The 22,353-nt window shown below is 40.2% G+C and overlaps 1 protein-coding gene and 1 pseudogene across 2 annotated transcripts; both read right to left on the bottom strand.

Moving 5' to 3' along the window:
* Positions 1–10,077: 10,077 nt before the first annotated feature.
* Positions 10,078–14,153, bottom strand: LOC311008141 (synapse-associated protein 1-like; annotated as a pseudogene). Its single transcript, XR_014596513.1, has 9 exons — positions 14,010–14,153; positions 13,595–13,760; positions 13,150–13,268; positions 12,973–13,018; positions 12,395–12,468; positions 12,158–12,301; positions 11,001–11,053; positions 10,729–10,885; positions 10,078–10,639 (listed from the first exon to the last, which is right to left on the bottom strand). The product of XR_014596513.1 is annotated as a synapse-associated protein 1-like (transcript).
* A 3,192-nt stretch (positions 14,154–17,345) lies between these two features.
* Positions 17,346–22,208, bottom strand: LOC310984182 (Y+L amino acid transporter 2-like; the record flags this gene model as incomplete). The annotated part of the gene is made up of 6 exons (XM_083969318.1): positions 22,121–22,208; positions 18,535–19,118; positions 18,310–18,435; positions 17,778–17,922; positions 17,564–17,687; positions 17,346–17,453 (listed from the first exon to the last, which is right to left on the bottom strand). Exons 2-6 carry the CDS (start codon positions 19,022–19,024, stop codon positions 17,346–17,348), a joined length of 993 nt encoding a protein of 330 aa, XP_083825444.1. The 5' UTR covers positions 19,025–19,118; positions 22,121–22,208.
* Between the last annotated feature and the right edge of the window lie 145 nt (positions 22,209–22,353).

Raw genomic sequence — 22,353 nt, 5'->3', positions numbered from 1 at the left:
TCGCCTTTGTTTATGTCGACTGATAGAATGTGTCACTTTGTTACCTCCAAAATCCCAAAAAGTGCCTCCAGTATGTGAACCAGAGATGGGAGAGCTATTATCTACCTCCACAACACCTCCTTCAGTGCCACAGGCAGCTGGCATTCGGGCAAGTATCAACAGTAACCACAGACCACAGCTTCATCGTGAGACAGCTTTGAGGTCTCTAGCAAAGAAAAACAGGAGGGGGTAAAACAAAACAAATACACTGATAACCCTGTCTGAAAACAAGAGCCTCTACAGCCACAACACAGAGCTTATACGATTGTCACCTTAAACACTGCGAATAGCATTTCCTGTTATGTAAAGTAAATAACTTGTAATTTTATTCATTTCCTTGTCTTTAATATGGTTGCTAAAACCTTAGACCCCTGAACAATTTTGTTTTGTGTTGCAAGATTTGAGCCAACAAGGAGTCTGGTTTTTGGTATTACTCCTCTTGAAGTGTAGGGGAAGTCCTGACATTTGTGTGCATTTGTATTTCTACTGTACAAAAAGTATCATTGACGCACCTGAAGCTGCAAGTATTGAAGCAGGTTAATGTTTGAACACAGCGTTATCTGATGTCATTGTTTGAGCCTACCTGACCATTTAAAGCACATTTTCAACTTTAAACATCTTTAAACACTTGACCTCAAATGTTTTAATTTAGTTCCATGTCTTCTTTTTTTCCTTCTTAAGATAAAAAAATAATAAATAAATACAGAGACAGGGGAAGAGGTGGGCTGGGGGTGGATTAAAGACCTGGTTCCTCTCCTGTATTCAACTGTCTGTGAGTGGTTGAATGTGTGTGTGTGTGTGTGTAGGATTTGTCGGTTGAACTATGCAAGCTCGTGCACCAACCCCCTGAACCAAGTCTGCTAAACTACAAGCACAATTCCTGCTTTACACTCAATTAACACACTTTTTTCAAAACACTACACACAATTCTCTGCATTTGGCACAATTTTCATGAAGAAAATCTCTTGTTTTCACGAGTAACACACTGTTATTCAAAATTCTAAAGTTAGTTTCCCTACTATGCACACTGACTCATCACTTGGGTAAACACCTGTCACACAGTTTTACAATTAGCAATCAGAGCTTTACTTTAGCAAAAAAGGGCAACAGGCAGTGATGAACTGGAACCAAACAGAAAGAGGCCACACATACTATACTGTAACACAAACACACACACACACACACACACACACACACACATATATAGAAGTGATCATAATGATGATGAGGGAAAAAAATGCATTGATCACCAAAATTGCATGTTGATGGAAAGATTCAAACCTAGAATAGAACAAAGTCTTTGACTACAAAGAGTGCTGCTCTACTAGGTGAGCTACATGTCACAGTAGTCTCATCCCATCAAAATTATGTGTTCAGTCTTTCAAAATTGTTCGGCTGTAAACCAGCTGACCCCAACCCACTCTTTTTTTTTTCTTTTGTGGTCACATCAGCATGGCTGCATTGTCACACGGCCATCTCGGTCGTGTCTTCACTCATTTAATATGTTTCGGTGTATTTGAGTGTTGAGTATAAAAACAATATTCTAAAATATTTTACAACACATTTACAGTATATACTGTCTGTAGTTACTGTAAAAAAAAAAAAAAAAAAAAGAAACAAAAAGCCTAAGTCATTATGATGAATGGAGTAGAAGTGTTTTCCATTCATCATAGTGTTTTACACTGAGCACATCAGTGTTCAACTGGTTCTTATATGTCTAGTCATGTGATGGTTTGTGTGTGTCATTTGAGACTATGATAGCATTTTGAGAATAAATAACATTGTTTTGAATGTAAAGTTTCATTTTGCAGGAGAAGTTAAGGGTTTTGCCCATTGTGTGTGAGTTTTTGGATTTGTGTATAGAGTTCTGAGAGTATGAGGCATGCTTTCAGAAAATGTGTGTAAACAATCGAGAAAAACTGTAAAAATGCTCAAGGGATATCACCGGGCACCCTCTTGGATTTTGAAGAGGAACCCCCCAGCTACAAGAAACAGCAGAGAAAAAAACTTTATCAGACGAAACAAGGTTCAACCCCATGGCTCCCGGACTATTTAGCCTACAGTGAACAATAAACATTTATTTCTACAGATTCATGTCCTGTCATTGTGTTTTCTATTTTTCTATGTAGTGTCGACTGCTCAGTAGTGTTTTTAATTTTGATTGACTCGGGGCACGATTTGACAACAGAGTTCAGTTTTGAGAACAGATTGAACTGTTTTGAGGTGAAAGTTTGGTTTTGCAAGAAGAGTCTGAGGTTTTGTGAATGTAGCTTGAAAATTGGGGTTTGTGTTCACAGTTTAGAGAAAAGGTGAGCAGCTTTCAAGAAATGTGTCTTAGCAATCGAGAAAAACTGTAATACAGTAGCCTATACCACCAATTGATTTTTTTTCTTCTTTTTTTTAATGTTTTATTATTATTATTATTTTTTTTTTTTTACCGTTCACCGCGGGCCTTTTTTGGCCATGGGCCCTAATGCAACGGCATTAGGCTACTTGCATTAATGGTACTTTCGCCACTGCCCTCACATCATTGGACACAAGTGTGATCAATTTTGAGTTGTTGTGTTCAACCGGTGAAACTTGTGCTTTACTTGTGTTTGACTTTTGCCACCTGTGCTCAGCATTATGCAACACAGGTGCATCACAATGAAAATGTGTTGGTAAGTTGTGTCTAAACAGGTGAAAAGTGCTGATGGTTTTGCCAAAAGAGTGACTGATTTAATCAGTGGGTTCAGGCAACTGAGAATTTGGTTCAATCAACAGGGTTTAGTGTTTTAGCAATTGAGAAAAACTGTAAAACATTGTTAAACCAGCATTACACACAAGCAATAAACTGCACACATGGGTCCTCATCTGCTGGGGCTTTGTCACCATGGTGACAACAGTGAGACCAGTCTGGGTATTCCATCAAAGTCGCTAAGAAAATCCAGACTATGGTATAATCTTGAAGCTTGAATTAGCGAGAACTCCAAACCTAGCCCCAACCCGTTCCATCAAACGAGATCAGCTGGCTCCACTTGGTGCTAATTCAAGCCTCACCTGTAAGCCTCACCTGGTCCAAGCCCACACCAGTCGGGCGCATGGCGTCTGTCCGACTACCCATTTCTCCGACCATACATTTCTTTATTTTTGCGTCCATTAGTCCAACCTCCCATTTCTCCGACTTAAGTAGCCCTAACCCTTAACCCCTTCAGACCCTGCGTCCATTGGAATGGACATGACATATTTCTGTCTCTAAACAAATAAATACTCTGTAATTCAATGATGTCAGCAATGCTAGTTACTGATTGGGTCCTGATTATCCAACCACAATCATGTTATGACTTTGAGCACACTCTGAGAGAGTGACAGACATCCGACAAGACAAGCATGGTGGACCGACTGCAGAGAGGGAGGAGGAAGCGCCCATTTTCAGTCAAAAATATAAATTTATGTTCATGCTGGCCAAAGCAATTTGCTGTCAGTATACTTTTAACTGTTACAAGTCATAATATTTGAAGTTATTTTAAACAAATATCATATCATTAATTTGTAGGATTTTTTCAAAGTTCAATGTCCATTGCAGTGGACATCAGGAGTTAGGCGAGGTAAGCCAACACTCAAATGCTTAGTGTCAGTATATAAAGAAACTAAATACCTGTAAGCTTTTCATAGGTAAAGCATGGTGTCACAGTTTATTTATTCATGATTATAACATTTTTAATATATATTTTTTGTTCATAATGTTCTCATAATCATAATAATGAGTGTCAAAGACTCCCGCAAACGTCTCGTAAATCTGAACTTGACTCCTTGAATTCAGGCAATGAGGAGGATGTTACCAGGAGTGAGATAGGTGGTAGGCCTAAATTTAGAAATTAAGACAGTTTATAATTGTTAGTATGTGGTTTCCATCAATTTAATGTCTTATCTAAATGGAATGGATAAGTGTTCAAGAGTGAGAATACATGAAATGAGTTCAAATGTGATTGTTTTGTTATTAGATTCAGAGAGGGACAGTGGAGAGGTTACAGTACATGCATGCCAGAAGAACTTATGTGGCAGATGAGATTGAGGTAGAGGAGACAGACAGTATAGTGAAAGAGGAGGACAGGAGGAGATGACAGTAGCAAGAAGAAATCAAGTGGCGTCACAGGCCATTCACTACGATCATGGACACTTCCTTTGAGAATCCTCCAATTGATGAGGATCATCCCATAGACCCTATGAATTCTTCAAACAATATACTGTATACAGTGGCAAGAAAAAATATGGAATTTCTTAGTTTTCTGCATTAATTATCCATTCAATGTGATCCGATCTACATCTACTGTAAGTCACAAGTATAAACAAACACGATGTGCTTAACCTAATTCCACACAATTATAATATTTCATGTCTTCATTGAACATGTCCAATAAACATTCACAGTGCAGGTGGAAGAGGTAAGTGAATGCCTGGATTTAATAAGTGGTTGAACCTCCTTTGGCAGCAAAAACCTCAACCAAACGTTTCCTGTAGCTGCAGATCAGAACTGCACAACACCATTGGTCCTTACAGAACTGCTTCAGCTCAGCCATGTTCTTAGGATGTCTGGTGTGAATGGAGGTCATTCCATAGCACCCCTATTGGATTCAGGTCTGGGCTCTGACTGGGCCATTCCCAAAGGTGGATTTTCTTTTTTTGAAGCTACTCTAGATTATCTAGGTAGTAGATTTATTTAAATGTTTAGGCTCATTGTCCTGCTGCATCACGCTATTTTACTGAATTCAGCTAGTGGACAGCCACCCTGACATTATCCTGTAGGAAGTCTTGATAAAGTTTTACTTTAAAAAATAAATTAAATCTTAGTTTCAACAGTCAACAAAATATTTTTCCATTAGTGTTGTGGAGTGGCAAACGTCAGGCCTGCAATGGAAAGCAAAGCAATTAATGCAGAAAACTAGGAAATTCCAAAGGGTTCATACTATTTCTTGCCACTGTACCTATATATATTCTACCTAAAGTACAGTATGACATGGTTGACATGCCAAATTATGATGAAAACAACGAGGCTACCAGATGAAGACTATACATGAAAAAACACATCTTTTGTGACAAGTGCGACATCCTCCTCTCTTCTTGCAGGCTTCTATCAAGTTGATGTACATGTTTAGAACTGCACACAAACTCAAAACCATGCAAACATCCAGTTCTAGATGTTTAGGTCATACCTGATTGATTACTATGTGGAAAAACACAACCTTATTTTTCTTAAGTTTTTCTGACATTTTACGGCCTTTTAGTCCTGGCGTCCATTGGAATGGACATGAAAAAATACTATTAAAAACATGAGTTAGCAAAAATGTTTTTTTTTCACTTTGTTTTGATGTTTGAGAGGAGTCAGAATATATATAAAAAAAATTTTTTTGCTCAGCCAAAGAAATGCGGGTCTGAAGGGGTTAACCTTACCCTAAACCTAACCATAACACTGTAGAATGGGTAGTCGGAGAAATGAGCTGTCGGACTTTTGGGCAGTCGGACTGATGTATGCTCCCCACACCAGTCGAGTGCCGAACATATCATAAGATGGCCGAAAGCAAAGGGAACAAATGCACCGAAGCTTCTCCACAGCAGACTAAACGTTATTTATGGAGATTTATGATGAATATAAGGACTGTACAAGAAGAAAAGGAAACACTGCTCTAAATGGATCGTCTGTTAAAACAATGATTAAAGTAGGGGAGAGCGGGGCACGTTGGTCCGAGGGGCACGTTGGCACAGGGCTACTTCGAGGTGATCCGCTGTAGCAATAAGGACGTATTTTGGTGAGCACACCCTCTGCGTGATTTCCGGCATCCCCTGAAGTAGGCGGGAGCCTCCATTCATCCGTTCACTTTTTATTCAAGATTCGTGGTTTGAAGCTCAGGTAAATTGAAATTTTGACGTCAAGTAATTTTCTATTTAAACCTTTTGTATACATGTCACAAAAATCAAACATATATCATTTTAGTCAGTATTATAATGCTTACAAGATAGGATAGTTGCCATGTTTCATGCTACGTAGCGCTGAGTGACAGCTAGCTAAATATGCTTGCAGTCATGGGTGGGGCACGTTGGGCCCCTAACGTGCCCCACTAACTTGCATGAATGAGTTTTTAAATAGACTTATATGAGTTAATATGTTATATATATTAATTCAATAGTTCATGGGTTATTAAGTTTTTTCCTTGAAATTTTTTTTTTTTTTAAATAATGATTCATGTATTTGCAAATGAAAATATAATTTTGAGATGTTGAATGGACAATTCATTCGTCATTTACATGTTATTTTACTTAGTGGTCCTGTGGATATCTTTAAAATAATAAATACATCATAAATAATATATGCAGTTGTGGAGATTACACACAACATGTTTCTATAAAAATGTAATTGTTTGCAACCATTTTTAAGGTAATTTACAACACTGTCCCAACGTGCCCCCCTACCTGTCCCAATGTGCCCCATTTGCACACCTGCTGCTTTCGGTATAACTGTTTGAAATGTGAAAGGGCTAGGAATTTACTTTTGGTGTCTATTTGTAGCTAACAGATATATGTATACATGTATAGTAAAATAATGAATGAAACACAAACACTTTTTCAATAATAAAGCCTAATGTCAAAAATGACCCAACGTGCCCCGCTCTCCCCTATTAAAATGACTCTGTATAGTAACTAAAAGCTGTAGCTAGCTACTGACACCCTGAGTGAGGGAGGTGGTCAGATGAACGGCCTGCTGGGTAATTTTACACAGCAGCTTGTTAGCCACGCCCCCAGTATCCCTACCTACCTACTATTAGCTATACAAAAGAAAGTAAGAAATAAAGGTGTAAAAGTCCAAAAAGATACTTTATTCCCCTCATCAAAGGGACGAAGTTAATATAGATAGTCACACCTACAGTATTAACAATTCGTTTAGCCTAAGACCTAAATAAATTCACAAAATGTATTCATTTATTTTAACAAGTGATAGGCTATCACATTTATCAACTATTTCATATGGTTCATTACATATATTTCAGAATTGACTGTAGAAAATCATATTTACCAAATCCATCAATTCAAGGAGATGAAGTGATAGTGAATAGCAGGTTTAAATGCCTCAGTTTCATTTTATTATTTTTTAATTCGTTTTTAATTAATTTTATATATATATAGGCTATATTTTTTTTTTATATCTTATCATTTTATCATTACCTATAGCTACATGAGGGTGAGTGTGTAAAAACACCAGCAGATCTGTCTTTTGGACATTTTTTGACCATAAATTTAATCTTAGTTAATCTTCACCTTAATCCTGCTCCAGACCAGAATTGGCCGGCAGCATAAGTCACCATGGTTACAAGGCTGGCATTCATGTTAACGACTTTGATGGAACGGGAAGTCAGAGTTTAGCTCGAAGTGTCAGGCTTAGCCAGAACCACGTTTCCATGGTTACCGAGGTGGAGCTAATCTTGGTGTATTCACACCTGCAGTGTTAGTGAGCACTAAATCTGGTGCGCACTAAATTTGGTCCAGTTTGGGTCAGTGTGAAAGCACATCGCACTCTAATGCGCACCAAAACTAGTGCGGCCTGAGGAGGTGGTCTCGGTTCGGCTCCAGCCGAACTCTGGTGCGCACTAGTTTAGGTGTGAAAGCAACCGCACTCTGGTGCGAACCAACTGCCAGGCGAACTCAACAAGTTTGAGCTAAAAGGGCTCCCGTAGTCGCTGACAACGGGTTAACGCAGCGGGGAGACCGCCCGGTGCTCCGGTGCTGCGGAGCTCTGACCCACAAACGAAGCAGCAGCAGCGGGGCGGCCGGTCGGTGCGTGTCCGCTGAGTCCGCTCAGGTCGGCGGGTCCGTCCCTCGGGTCCGCGGAGCAGCTGATTACCGAGCAGCGGAGGTCCGTGTTTAACGTTTAACCGGGAACTAACGGGACCGAGCTGGGTGAACGCAACCGGAAACCAGCCGGAAGTACCAAACAGAGTTATACATGCAAACATTATAGAAATAAATGACCAGAGCTAACCGGCCCTACTGGAGTCTCCATCATTAAAGTTTTATCAATCAGCGCTTCCAGATTCCAACCGGTAGTCATGGAGACGTGACGTTCTCCAAGTTTGGTCCCGAGTGATAAAAAGCAGGTGTGAACGCAACCGCACTAACTGAAAAATGAAACAATGTATCATTTTAACATTTGGTGCGCACCAGGGTGCGCACTAAACAGGTGTGAATACACCATGCCATGTTGATGGAACTGAACTCTCACTCAAATAAGCGAGACTCGACCATTTAAGCCAGACTTTGAGCTAAGCAAGCTTGATGGAATACCCGGTGGACACTATAGCTGTAATGCAGCGATGAGGGAGAGCACACTGTGTGTGCAGCACTGAGATTTCTATCTGCTCCTTCACCTTACCTACGGCTTTTCACATTACATGCATGGACACACACCAGATACTCAGGGAGCAGAAGGAAAGCACAGCAGAAATTGACATATTGATCTTTGTATTGACTGCTACTTGCAAATTAGTAATTATTCTCCAATTCATTTCAGTATCTTGATTGTGGTTGTTGTCGTGTTGACAGTCATCACAGCGCAGGCTACCATCTGTTTCTGGGTTGGTTTCTGCCCCTGTGAAGTGTATAGGGAACATGCAGAGACAGGTCTGGTTGGCAGAAACACAGCTACATGTTTGTCTCTAGTCATTTAACATGATTATAGACTTTCTACTACCAAAACATCCAGCCCCCTTTCTACGGTATCATTCCTCACTTACTGACTCACTCTCTTGAAAGACTTCGCTCTTACCCACTACTGCAATCAGCCCTCATTCATGCACCAACAGCAGTGCATTTCTTCATGTAAAGCACGGTAAATTCCATGCCCACAGACTAGCCTACCCACCACCGGGAAGTTGCGACTAGAAAGTAGAAATCAGAATTCCCCAGAAACTGCATTGGAATTGCTTAAAAACAACAACAACAAAAAACAAAAAAACATGGATCTGAGTGAGACCGTCAGACTGAGCTAGACTGGTTGTTTCCCTTTGTCTTAGTTTTGTGCTAATGTAAACTAGGCTAACCAGCTGCTGCTGACTCCAGCCTTTGATAAACAGATACAAGAGTCACGATTTTGTTTAACTCTCTGTTAGAGCGCAAATAAGCCTATTTGGCAAATATCGAACTATTACCGGTATGTTACATTAAAAAAAAACTGTACTGAAAAACACTGCCTTTTCTTTTCAAGATGATCTGTGTTTGAATCTCAACTAACTGTGTCTATATGTAAAACCATGAACAGTTAGTTCCACCAAGTTATTTGACTGGACGAGAGGTATTGTGAGTGATGATATAGGACTTTTATGTACTGTATATCTCTGCTGTACAGGTGTTCTATCATGAATCGGTGTTACATTACTATAATAGTTGTTTTATTTGGAGTTTGACAAACTTTTCAAAGATGAAAATACATCCTGAAATAATATTTGAAGTGATTGAATTGAAGTGTGTGGTCATCAAAAGAGCGTGAAGGAAAGGAAATAATCCTGAATACTTAAGTGCTCCCCTGAGGCAACGTGTAGCTAATTTGTAAGTCATGAAAATGTTTGTGTTGCTTGGCGACAGTTCAGCTGTCTACTCAAAGGAAAAGGAGATGGATCATCAACCCTAAGTTGTTGGCAGTAATCACCAGTGTCCTATGACAAAACATTTCCATCCTGATAGTGGTCTCTACAAGGAACACCCTGCCCTCCCCCATACACAGAGGGCAGGGGCCTGAATGATCAGTCATGGTCAGAGTGGCCACCTAATATCTACAAACAAACAAACAAAAAAACTTAAAGATGACTTAAAAACTATGGGAAAACATAGAAAATCAAACTGCAGTGAAAACAAAGTAAAGAAGTGTGTATGATGAACACATTAGTGGGCTACGTGGAGTTTGAGCTCAAATTGCTCTACAAAATGCAAGCAGAAGTATAAATGAGAAAAGGAACTTGAAATTAGGGCTAGTGTTAGAATCTTCTTTATTTACATAAACATAACTTTACATTTTACTTTACCATACTGGAGCTATACTAAGACTCAACTTTACAACCCACCACAAAGTAGCAGTGGAGACAAAGATAAAATTTGATACAGATCTGTGATTTTCAACAAACCCTCTCCGTTATAAAATCCATGATACTTGTACTGCATCGCCCTCTAGTGGGGGAAACAAAGCAGATACAACTCATTTAGGAAGGGGCAGTGAAGTAATACGTCTTAACATGGCCACTGCTTCCTGCAGAGGTGATACTCTCTTGCTACACCTCTACACCTTCATCAATTTGCACAAGATAGTAATCACAGCTGGGTGGGGGCATAGGGTGTGGATGTGCAGCCCGTTGTACATCACTGGTCACTATTCATCATGATTCATCATCATCATCATCCATATTGGGTCAGATCATTGCCTGTACAGGAGATAGGCACATGGTAGTCGTCTAGCTGTCATCAGCCTGCAGCATCTTCTCGATCTCTTGATCCCACTGGTCGTCTTTGTTGTCTGACTCGGTCACCACCTCATACTCCTGGAGCTCCTGCTGCAGCTCCTTCTCCCAGTCTGCTGACTCATCTGGATAAAAGGAAAGGTAATGACACCCAAATTGGCTGAATGAGCTCTGTACTCCCAAGAATCAACAGAATCAACCTTATAAGACTAACCATCAGGAGAGGGGGTGCTGTCTTTCTTATCCAGCACCAGCTGCTCCATCTCTTTCCTCAGGTCCTCCTGGTTGATGGCCGTCGAGTCGAAAGCATCGCTCACAAACTCTGACACTCCAGGACTTGTGGACATCTCCTCCTCTTCATCCTGGGGTGGCTGGAAATGATGTGGGCAGGATTAAAAAGGGCAACTAAATGGATTAATCTCCATGAGGTTTTGGAATGATGTTGGAAACTATCAAAGCTCTGCACACACTCTTGTTTAGTCTTACCTTCTGTAAGTCGCTGATAGAAACTGGCAAGTTTTTGGTCTGACGGAGTCTGTAAAGTCAAATAATACAGCAGTACGTACAGTTAGTTTTGCATATGCAAATCATAAGTCTGCAGTTTCAACAACAGCAATGACAAGCTGAGCTAATAAGTCTGTGTAGGTTATCCAGGTCATTAAATGCTAGAGTTGAAGGTAACTGAAATTCTTTTCAGTTTTTAAGACCTTTCACCTCTGGGAATCTCCGGTATGTAACCTGGTTTTCACCGTGGAGGTGGTGGTTAGCGTCACCTGTGCCACAGTGTGACTCACTGGACTCCCACACTGAGTGTTTTTCAGAACTGAAGAAGCCGTTCAGATGGGAGGTGAAACGTCTTCAAGAACTGAAAAGAAGTCCAGCTGCCTTCACCTTCGGCACTCACTCACTTTCCTCCTATAACTTTTACCAATAAACTTCCCAACATCTCCTCCCCTGTGGAGGGTCTCTGATTATATCATGAGCTCAGCTTCCAGAGCTAAGTAATGTTTACACATAACTGTCCAATTTACATTTTTAAAGGGTATAAAGAAAATAGACCCATAGTAAGTTGTATAAATGACCTGTCACAAAGAATAATGTACCACTTACCACTTACCAGTCAAAATCTTGGACACACCTCCTCATTCAATGTTTTTACTTTAGTTTAATTACTTTCTACATTGTAGATTCAAACTGAAGACATCAAAACTATGAAGGAACACATATGGAGTTATGTTGTAAACAAAAAAGTGTTAAACAAAACAGAATATGTTTCAGATTTGATATTTTCTGTTGACAGCTTTTTGCACACTTTTGATTCTTTTGAGGTTGTCACGTTTTCCAATAATCCTGAAGGAGTTCCCAGAGGTGCTTAGCATTTGTTGGCTGTTTTTCCTTCAATCTGTGGTCCAACACTTCCCAAACCATCTCTGTTGAGTTTACATCAGGTGACACTTTTGTTTTAATTGACATTTTAGTGTTTACTATATAATTCTATGTTTGTTCCTTTATAGTTTTGATGTTTTAAGTATGAATCTACAAGTAATAAAAATAAAGAAAGACCACTGAATGAGAAGGTGTGTACAAACTTTTGACTGGTAGCGTACAAACATACATCAACACACACAATATTGGAACAGTACAGACTGTTTGGGAACCAAGTCGAAGCGCATGCGGTTAAGTAGCTGGTCTTCCTCAAGCATCACTGCAGCCAGAGGATACATCTGCTCCATGTCAAAGTGGAACTGAACACCAGCGGGAGGGTCCCGCAGGAAGTTCCTCTTGTCCTGGAATTAGCAGCCAGAGAGCTCAGTCTGATTTTTTTGTTTATTTTTTACAATATTGCAAACAACTGATAAAAGTCATGTGTCTTTGCTTACAGCTGACAGAGCAAGGATCTGTTGCTGGATCGTCTCCTCTTCATTGTAGCCGACCCAGGGAGGCACTGCTACTTCTACACACACAAACACAGTTATGTGTTTAAATTCCCTGCAACCTTGTCAAGTGCTTTCAGTGTCACTGGCCTGTATATGAGGTGCTATTACAGTCTGATAAACTGATTTACCTGTATATTTTTATAAATGACTGCATTTTTTCTTAGGAAATCAGATGGATTTTAAATCACTATTGCCAATCTGAAAACAAATCGTTGACCAGCCAGGGTTAGTGGGCTTGGTACATTTTCAGTCTGTGTATAGCCTACCTTGCACATTTGTGTAGAATTGTTTATTACATACAAGACTAGAATCCTACTGCCAATCTTACACCTATCGTCTTTACTGATACTTTACTCTTCCATTGTTTCGATTTTCTCAATGGGAGCTTTTAGGCAAATTCACCAGTGTTTTTCACAATAAACCATGATATGCAAACTATTAAACTTCACTGAGATTTAATTTGTCTTGTAAAGCAGCATTCTTTAACAGGACAAGAACTCCTCTTTGTCTTCTGATTTTACCTGATTTTTTCGCTTTCTTCTCTTGCACAAACTTTTCTTGCTTCTTCTGCAAATACACACACAGACACACTATGCTGAGCACAAAGCACAACAACCTATGACAATGATCCATCACACAGAGCTGCCTTTCATAATGCTGCAGAACTCGTCAAACAACCACCCAACACAGCTATGTACCTTGTCTATAATGCCGTCAATTTTCCCCTCTTCCACAGTCTTCTTGATGGTCTGAGCTGTCTCTACCATTGACTCGGAAATCTTCTTGGTGGCAGTGGAGGCAAAACTGAAGATGTAGTCTTCAGATGGAGGAGGAAGAGGATGATTAATACATATTCTGATATATGTGTTGTAAACTACACATTGTGTAGTTTGTGTAACACATATATAAATGTATCAGAAGACTGCAGGGAGAGTTAAGGGCAACATTCAACAAAGCTGAAGTTAAATGGATAGGGGGATATTTCAGCAAGAGTTACAATCTACTGGTTTAACAGACTAATCACAGAGATACTGGCATTGATCCTGGAGTCACTGAGAAGCCAAATCTTCGATCTTGATATTAAATACAGCTATTTTACGAAGACAGCAATGATAATATGATGGGAAATATTTTTTTTCTCACCACCCAGTCCTTTGCTAGCCTCCAAGTCCTCCTGGTCCGTCTCTGGTTGTGCATCCTGGTCAGCTGGTTGCTGTTTGTTTACCTCGTTTTGTGCTTCCACCACCTTCTCTTCCTGCTGCACGCTCAGCTCCTCTTTGTCATCTGACGTCTTCGTGTACGTCGGGTTCTCTTTTATTTTATTAGTTTCAAATGACACCAATCAAGAGTAACATCTGCAAAGGGATGAACTTGATGGAAAATACAGTTATTTTATTGTGAGACAAAAATAATTGTAGACACTTTAAGTATTAGTCATCTCCAATGATCTCCCTATTTATGGTAAGAATTCAGTAGTACATTACATTTCTACTTCTTATTTCCCAGATTTAGATAAGAGGAATGCTTGGGATTACGGAGTAGAAGTAACTGGTCAAACCTTGAGAGGTCTGGGTCTGTCGGGCTCCTTCCAGCGGAGATAGATCTGTCCAGCAATGGACAGACCCATGAAGAACCAGTAGCTAAAGCTGTAGTAGTTGATGAGCTGGAAGACGTCCTCCACTGTCAGGTAGATCAGTGACATGACACACTGGATGGTGCACAAAGAAGTAAAGGCAGAGTGGGAACAGTTAAAATGCTGCAAAATACAGTACATGCACTTGAAAAATAGTATTTTTTTTACCTGGACAATAGTTTTAAATCAGCCAATACAATGAAAGTCTCTACCTTCCATCATACAGCCTTAAAGGGACATTGTGTAGCTTCTCCTGTTGTCTGTCCGTAAATCGATTATTTTGTTCAAAAGTATGTTTTTCATTAATCAGTAATCACACGCATCAACAAACTGAAGTGTTATGGTAAGCTTTAAATTTACCATTCATATCATTCATATACTGTAGAGCGGGTAAGATCAGTGCTGGCTGCCATGTTGCGCCGCCATCTTTTACGTTCAGTGGCAGCGTGACCGTAGGTAACCACGGAAACTCACTGGAGACACCAGAGCGGTTGGCTCAGGGAGAAACGATTGAGGTGGCATCTGTGAAAACCATCACCACGGTGTAGTGTGAGGAAGGATGGAGGGTCACACTGATGCTGCATTCACATGGAGTCAGGCAGACGGCAGTCGGAAACTAACCGGATGTAATTTTAGTCAAAGAGAGAAAGCCGGTAAAACGTGAGTCAGGTAAACAATTCGATATCGCCATGACAGGTGGCTGTTGTCCGTCTGCCGTCTGCCCGATTCCACGTGAATGCAGCATAAAGAATACGATTGTGTTGGTTGTGACATACAACTGCACCGCTAGATGGGAGTAATTCCTATACAATGTCCCTTTAAGTGTTCATTTTCTTTTCTTCCTCAACCATATAAATGTGACTGAACCATATTCATACATTGAAGATGAGAGCAGGGACCGGAGTGAATCTGTAGATGTGGATCATAGACAGAGCGTCTGGAAGGTGACCCTCACGAGAACACATACACATGGATTAACACCAAAAAAGCACTAGCCAGAGTATTAGTCTCTTACACTGCTGCCCTAAAAATGAATTTCTACACCATAGTGAATAATTATTAATAATTCACTGATTCTTGAGAGTCGGGACAAAACATGTCCCACATAGAAAAGTCTTATTTATATCAAAAATAAAGAAATTAATAATGATTGACATACTCACAAAGTTAGATCTAAATGAATTGTGAATACTGTTGTTATGTTTTAGCATAGATAATTCCTTTTTTGGGGGATATTTGTTTAATTATATGACCAGTGGTCAGACGGCCCATGTTATTTCTCTTGTCCTCAGCAATAGGTCACAATATTCACCAGCCCCAAAAAACTTTAAAAACCTCTACAATTGTGAAAACATTTATATCAAATCAAAGATAAGGGTTATAAATGTATAAAACAATGCATGCCATGAACATCTAAAAATATTTTCCACAGAAATCTGCCCATCAAAGTTGTGTCCTCTGTTTCCGTCAACTCCGTCAGATTTTTTCATAAACCTCATTAAATCAGGCAATAGCATGGCCAGCTATCCCCTGAGGATCCCTTTTCATTCTCCTGGCTGTGGTAAATGCTTCAATACCACACTGGTCTGGTAAATATGACATTTTTTGATATTTTAGATGAACAATGTAAATTTTCCTATGGTCACAGCCGGAGCATGTCAACACCATCTCTCCCTTATGATACTTTTTTTAAACCATAGTGGACTCAATTAAAGTATTTTATTGAGATTATGGAGACAGCTAGCAATAGCCAAAAAACTAGCTAGCTAGCTGCAGTACTTTTTTCTGCAGAAGGAAAAAAACATGCCATTTCGTCAACTCCGTCAGAGTCAACTCCGTCAGGTTTTATGTCTGACGGAGTTGACATGTAAGCTGACGGAGTTGACAAATTCACCAATAACTGCTTAAATGTGCTAATATTATACTATTTTCAAATATAGTAAAGGAATAGAATGTTATTTTAGGGTTTTATCTGCACATTCATGTAGGTATATAGCATGCAATTACATTATTTTACAATATACTTGTGATTTGTAGAGCACGGCCAGTCTGTGGTCTGCTTATTGAATAATTGTCTTCTCTTTTCTATCTGCTTATTATTGAATGACTTTCCAGCACATGTGTTATATATAGCACTTGTCTACATGTTTGATTTATTGATTGATTTTAAAGGTACAGTGTGTAGTTTTCACTATTTAAAATATACACACTTCTTAAAGAGCAGGGAAGAAGTTCAATGTTGCTTTTTCAAATCAGTTTACTTGGACCATCAGACCAAAAGTGCACCTGTGGTAATTTTGTCTTGATATATTTTAAGACATGATCCATAGGATATGTGTCCAGAATGCCACAGCATCCAGTCTCTTTGACTCGGACAGTGTGCAAAACCCTGCCTTTTCAACCGTCATTAGTGTAATATATGCAGTACAGTGTTATCTGTGGCAGATTTGTACAAAACAGACACATCTTCCAATCAAATGCTAGATAATGTGACATTATAGAAGGGCTTCGGAGTACAAAATGAAGAAGTGCAATTTGTTATAGTTTGAAATGGTGTATTTACAGTTTTGTTTATTATAGTCGAATTAAAAATATGTTCAGTAAGACAAGGGATTGCTATTTCTTAATTTAGTGTCACTTCCATCTGTTTAAAAAAGCTTTTGCTCATTGATCAGAAATGCAAATACAATTTTGTCAACTCCGTCAGCTCCGTCAGCTCTTCATCAGCACCGTCAGATACATGTTTTTGTAATTTTTTGGGGAAACAAATAATTCTTTCTTCAGTTTTTGTTGTTTGAGTAATAGAGGATCATCAGATCTACATCCTCTTGTGTCTTATTCACTTTAGTATTTTTTTCTATAGTGGCAAAATAAAAGATAAAGTTTGAAAATGCTAATTTTTAGAAATCTGTGTATTCATAACAGTGTGAAATTAAACCTTAAGTTTATATCTTACTTTTTATTGCATATCAGAGTAACTAAACACTATTAAAACATACATCAGAACTTAAGATTCTTGTTAGGCTATTATAATTATATAATTATATACTTTTAGTGTGTCTGACGGAGTTGACACAAATCAAGTCCTTATGGTAAACATGTGAATTTGTTAAAAATGTCTTTCAACCTCCAGCCTGCACCTTTACATGGTTAAATAGAACAGATCTTTATGAATATATAACTCTAATCAATATAGTGTAAATTTTCCAAAAAAGTTTTTCAGAACGTGTTTTGTCCCGACTCTCAAGAATCATTTGAATTCTACCTGGACGCAGCGATAATGGAGGCATTGAGGCCACCGTAGCAGGACAGAGCCACAGCAATGGGGATGGTCCAGCCCATCACACCAAGAGTATGATCTGCAAATGTCTGAAGCAGGCATATAAAGTGGATTAACATGTGTGGATTAAGTGGATTACATCTTTTTTTCCATCTCAACATCTTCTTTTGCCAAAGCACTTGACATTTTGTTTGCTCACCACTGCCACTGCATCACTGGCCAGTATAGCGCTAATATCCAGAACAGCATAGTAGGCCACATTGGTGAGGATGTAGATGATGGTAACTATGGGCATAGAGATGGCAATGGCCAAGGGAAGGTTCCTGGAACAACAGGATATCAGGTCATTACCAGGCTGATTCAAGGATTCTGACTTGTTAGCCGAATAGATAACAAAAAAAGGAAAAAATTACCTTTCAGGGTTTTTGATCTCCTCAGTAACAAAGTTGAGAGTGTCCCAGCCTGAGTAGGAGAAGAGGGCTGAGTAGAGCGCAAGCGCAATGTCACCAGGATCTGTAGATGATCCATGGAAGGATGATTCAAAGTTGGTTGTGTAACCTAAGGCACAGACACAACAATTAAAGGTAGAGTCAGAAAAAAGTACTGTATTTTATATATATATGAAACTTTGTATATTTTTTTTATTGAAAGGCTGTGGAGCAAACACAGTCTGTACTATTATATATCTCTGCACTGTACTGCAAGATATTAAATAGACCAGATAACATTGTTGCCTTTGATTAAATACTACAACAGCTATTACAGTGGGATTTTCAACACTTAGCAGATGCTAGGAGCCTAGGAATCTGGTAGCCTACTATGTTTAAATGGAATGACATCACGAGAAAACCAAGCTTTTTGCACATAACATCATTCAGTGGAAACTGTGTTTTGCTACTTCCCATGGGGCAGCCATGTGAAAACTACTGCAGAAACATCACTCACCCTGACACAGCTTGACAATGCCAGTAACGATGATGACAATGAGGGCCGCCACCTTGGCGTAGGTGAAAATGTCCTGCACACGGGTCCCCCACTTGACATAGGCAGAGTTTATGAATGTCAGTAAGCCTGGGGAAGGAGAGGAAAGTATCACAGCTTTGTGTCCACTCAGGTAGACAGACATGAGCAAAACAGCAGTGGGATGCAGAGCAGTTCACATGTACATACATATACAGGCTGCAGCGATGAGCCTGGATGCTACATATGGCGGTTCACATGTTGGGAAGAGCGGCTGCACCAGGTAGTTTGCGAATGTAATGGCGATGACGGCCTGGCTGGTGGGCTCGATGATCAACAGGGATGTCCACAGTCTAATAAATGCAATGAAGCCACCAAAGGACTCCAGGATGTATGCATAAGACGCCCCTGATTTGGTGATTGTGGTGCCCAGCTCGGCGTAGCACAGGGCCCCCACCACAGAGAACACACCCCCAATAACCCAAATGACCAGCGACAGGCCGTAAGAAGCGCTGTACAACAGGACACCCTTGGGGGAGACGAAGATGCCAGAGCCGATCATGTTTCCCACGATAAGGCTGACTCCGTTGAGCAGCGAGATCTCCTTCTTCAGCTGCATGCTCTCTTTGGGTGCCTCCGAAAGATGGGAGGAGTGGCCAGCACTGCCGTTCATCTTCTTGGAGTCATCGCTGTCAGTCATGGCGGCGTCTGTCTCTGGGCTGAACCAGCAGGAGCAGAGGACAGGCTGCGGACACTGTAGATCCTGGTCCCTATCTGGCAACCTCTGCAGCAACCTGTACAAAAACATTCACATGTACAAAGTTATTGTGAGAGCTCAATGCCAACTGAGTGTTCTGTGACTGGTATTTAATCTCTAATGTACCAAACACCTGTAAAAGGAAGGTCATGGCTTGAGCTCAGAGTAGCACGGGAACGGGAAAGAGGCTTCGGATGAGCAGATAACAGAGAGGGCAGTGCCAGTGACTGTGGAAACTTTAACTGCAGCAGCAGGAGGAGGAGAAATATGATGCTCAGAGGTGATTCAGCAGGGTAAACGGCTGTCTACGCCACGTAAAATGACTATAGAAGAAACTAGTTCAAAATGAGAACAGACTGTAAGTCTGGGACAAAACTAGTTCACTGTTATGACATCAATAACAATACAATGAAATACATCAGTAGCTCAAAAAACAGGGCCATAAACAAGCATAACCAGCTTCTCTTTGTGCTTCATATACCTGTAGTATAAAGGCAGATGTACATGTCTACTTTGGTCTAGTTTCCATACATATATCGTGAATCAGCCTCGGTCCACAGATAAATTCACACCGCCTGTATTCAGAAACTGAGCTTTCCTCTACGACCCACCTGGGTATCAGCTATGTTTTCATTGGCTCACTTAGAAAACACACAGCCAATCAGAGGAGAGCCTCAGAGATCGTCCTTGGTTCAACCACATTGTCGATAAAGGGTTAGACTAGTGGAGACCACGCGTAAGGTATGTGTAATAATGTGTAATTAATAAGAGAATGAAATGACAATAAACCAGAGTGGAGGATCAGCTATAAGGTCACAATGGGCTGTGTGCATGTCAGATGCATGCTTCATTTCAACCATTAGGCATCTGCTCCTCACCACCACACCAGCTGTTTACCTGGTGATAACAGTCATACTGCTACTGTTCACTTGAATCTCATCGCTCAACAATGCACACACTGAAACAGAAGTAACGTTGTTAGTCTGAGACCTGAAGTCATGCAATCTGCGCTCAGAGCCGTATGTGTTTGCGGTGTGACTCCCTGTAGGCTATGCATCCGTCAACATGTAAAATGTGTCAAACATCATACATCTTGGTTAACACTTGTGAAGACATAACATAGGTGTGATGTGCAGTGACCACAGTACTAGAGCACATGAAAGGACCTCCAAGATGAAATTCATGTGATTGCGATGTCCTGGATAGGAAGACCTTTGGCACCTGCCACCACACCCTACTTTTCAAATACACTTCTTCAAAGACTGTAAGAAGCCCATGTGACATCAAGAGACAAACAGGAAGCTGAGTATAATGCAGAGCGACTCATTTTCTGATGCTGGGAAAAGACCGGTCAGACAGAAAGAGATGTAGCATTTTCTCCTCACTGCCAGAGTCTCAAAGCTAATCTTTTTAAACATGATTAATTAATTGGCTCATTATCTGATAACTAATCAAGGCAGTGATCAAGCTTTTTTTCTCTGTTTTGGGTCATTGTAATCTGGGTATGTTTGGGTTTAGGACTGTTAGTCAGAGAGAGCCATTGGACTCCATGTCAGCTTTAGGAAAATAGTAGCCTACTTAGGAAAAAATGAGCAAATTAATTGATGGACGACTAAAAATAACTGATAATCAGAGCTATTATAGATTTTTTTTGTTCCGTTGTTCCATTATTATCTCATAGTGTGTGTGAGTGTCTGAACAGGTAGTAGACCTACTGTACGTCGGTAACTGGAAACAAGGTTAACAGGGTAAGAGGAACAACAGGCAGGTAAACATGACCAAGAGCTGCTCATAATGACAACTATTCTCCATTCTTTTAAACCTGTGACATTTGACACGTCTTGTCATTTATCACCATGTTCTGCTTTCAAGAACATACAGATCACCTATAAATATGACAAATGTGAGGATGGATAAACAGACACTCTTTACCTTTGAAGATTGAAGCTGAAGATAAAGTGTGTCAAATACAACACAAGCAAACTGTTAACAGCAAAAACAGAGAACACTTTCAAGATTAGTTCAACGTATTAGCCTGTGGGAAAGCAGCTAAAATATATTAAAATATAATTTATTTTTCCCATCAATAGCCCTATAACCTGTCAGAGGGGTGTGCCCTCCTTAAGGTCAAGGTGGATAAATCTTATAGAAGAAGGGTTGTTAGCTCCAGTTGAGGCTGAGTCATCAGCAGGGATCTGTGTATTTCCTGATGTGATGTTACACCCATAGAGACACATGACAGCCATAATGATAAAGACGTTCATAAAGAAAAGAAATAAAGAACTTTTCATTTTAGAGTACAATGAACCCATTACAGAACAGCGCGCGTCAAGTAGGACACAATGACTAAACCACACTTCCGCTGCTGCACCTTTCACAATAAACCACAATTATGTCTCACGCAGCCTGCAGGGGAAATCATTTGTCCCTCTTCATCTCAATCTGTTACTAAAAATGTCAAGTAAAATGTATTTGTATGAACCAAGCACATATGTGTAACAAACACACATAAATTGAAACGTCCAATGCAGGTTAACCATGGGACGATTCACAGGAAGAGCCCCTGTTCATAACAAAACAATGCGCTGTAATTAGCTCTGATAAAAGTAGGCCTACACCTGCTTTCTTCACCAATTATATGTTATCGTTCAGCAGTAATTAGCCAATGGAGAGGTAGTCTGTTTTCTTTTTCCGTTCTTTCTTTCTTTTTTTACGATGCTATCAGGGCTTTGAACCCAAACGAATAAAAAAATGCGTCCACCTTGCGTCAATAAAATGACAAATAGGCTACACTGTCACAAAATACACAGCATGGAGTCACAGATTATAGCCTTTTATCAATCGCTAATGTCCTCCTTTTCATCTCCGGCACTGACTCTGCTTTCTGTGGGTCGCTTGTCGCCGGTGCGAACAGACGCGACTTCCCTTTTGTCCCGTTGTCTCCTTCAGACAAAGATAGAGACACCGGCGTCCCACCGTGGCACTTATAAACAATCCCTGCTCTGCCGTCAACAGCCTCGGGATATCGCCCAGTCTTACCTGTGCTGCTTTGCCTCCTTTTGACAGAGAGCCAACAGCGTCCGCCAACAAATGCATCAGCACCGGTAAACAACTGACTGGCTGCTGCTGCTGCTGCTGCTGCTGCTGCTCAGGGGAGGGGTCATGTGACGCTGGGGTAGACTAGCTACTATTAGTTTCATGTCGAAGCTCAGCATCTTCACCTACTGAAAAAAGACAACATAAATAAAATAAAACAACATGCAGATGGTTTG

The sequence above is a fragment of the Trachurus trachurus genome (assembly GCF_905171665.1).
Source record: "Trachurus trachurus genome assembly, chromosome: 3".
In the NCBI taxonomy this organism is placed as follows: Eukaryota; Metazoa; Chordata; class Actinopteri; order Carangiformes; family Carangidae; genus Trachurus; species Trachurus trachurus.
This window is presented reverse-complemented; position numbering and strand designations above follow the sequence as displayed.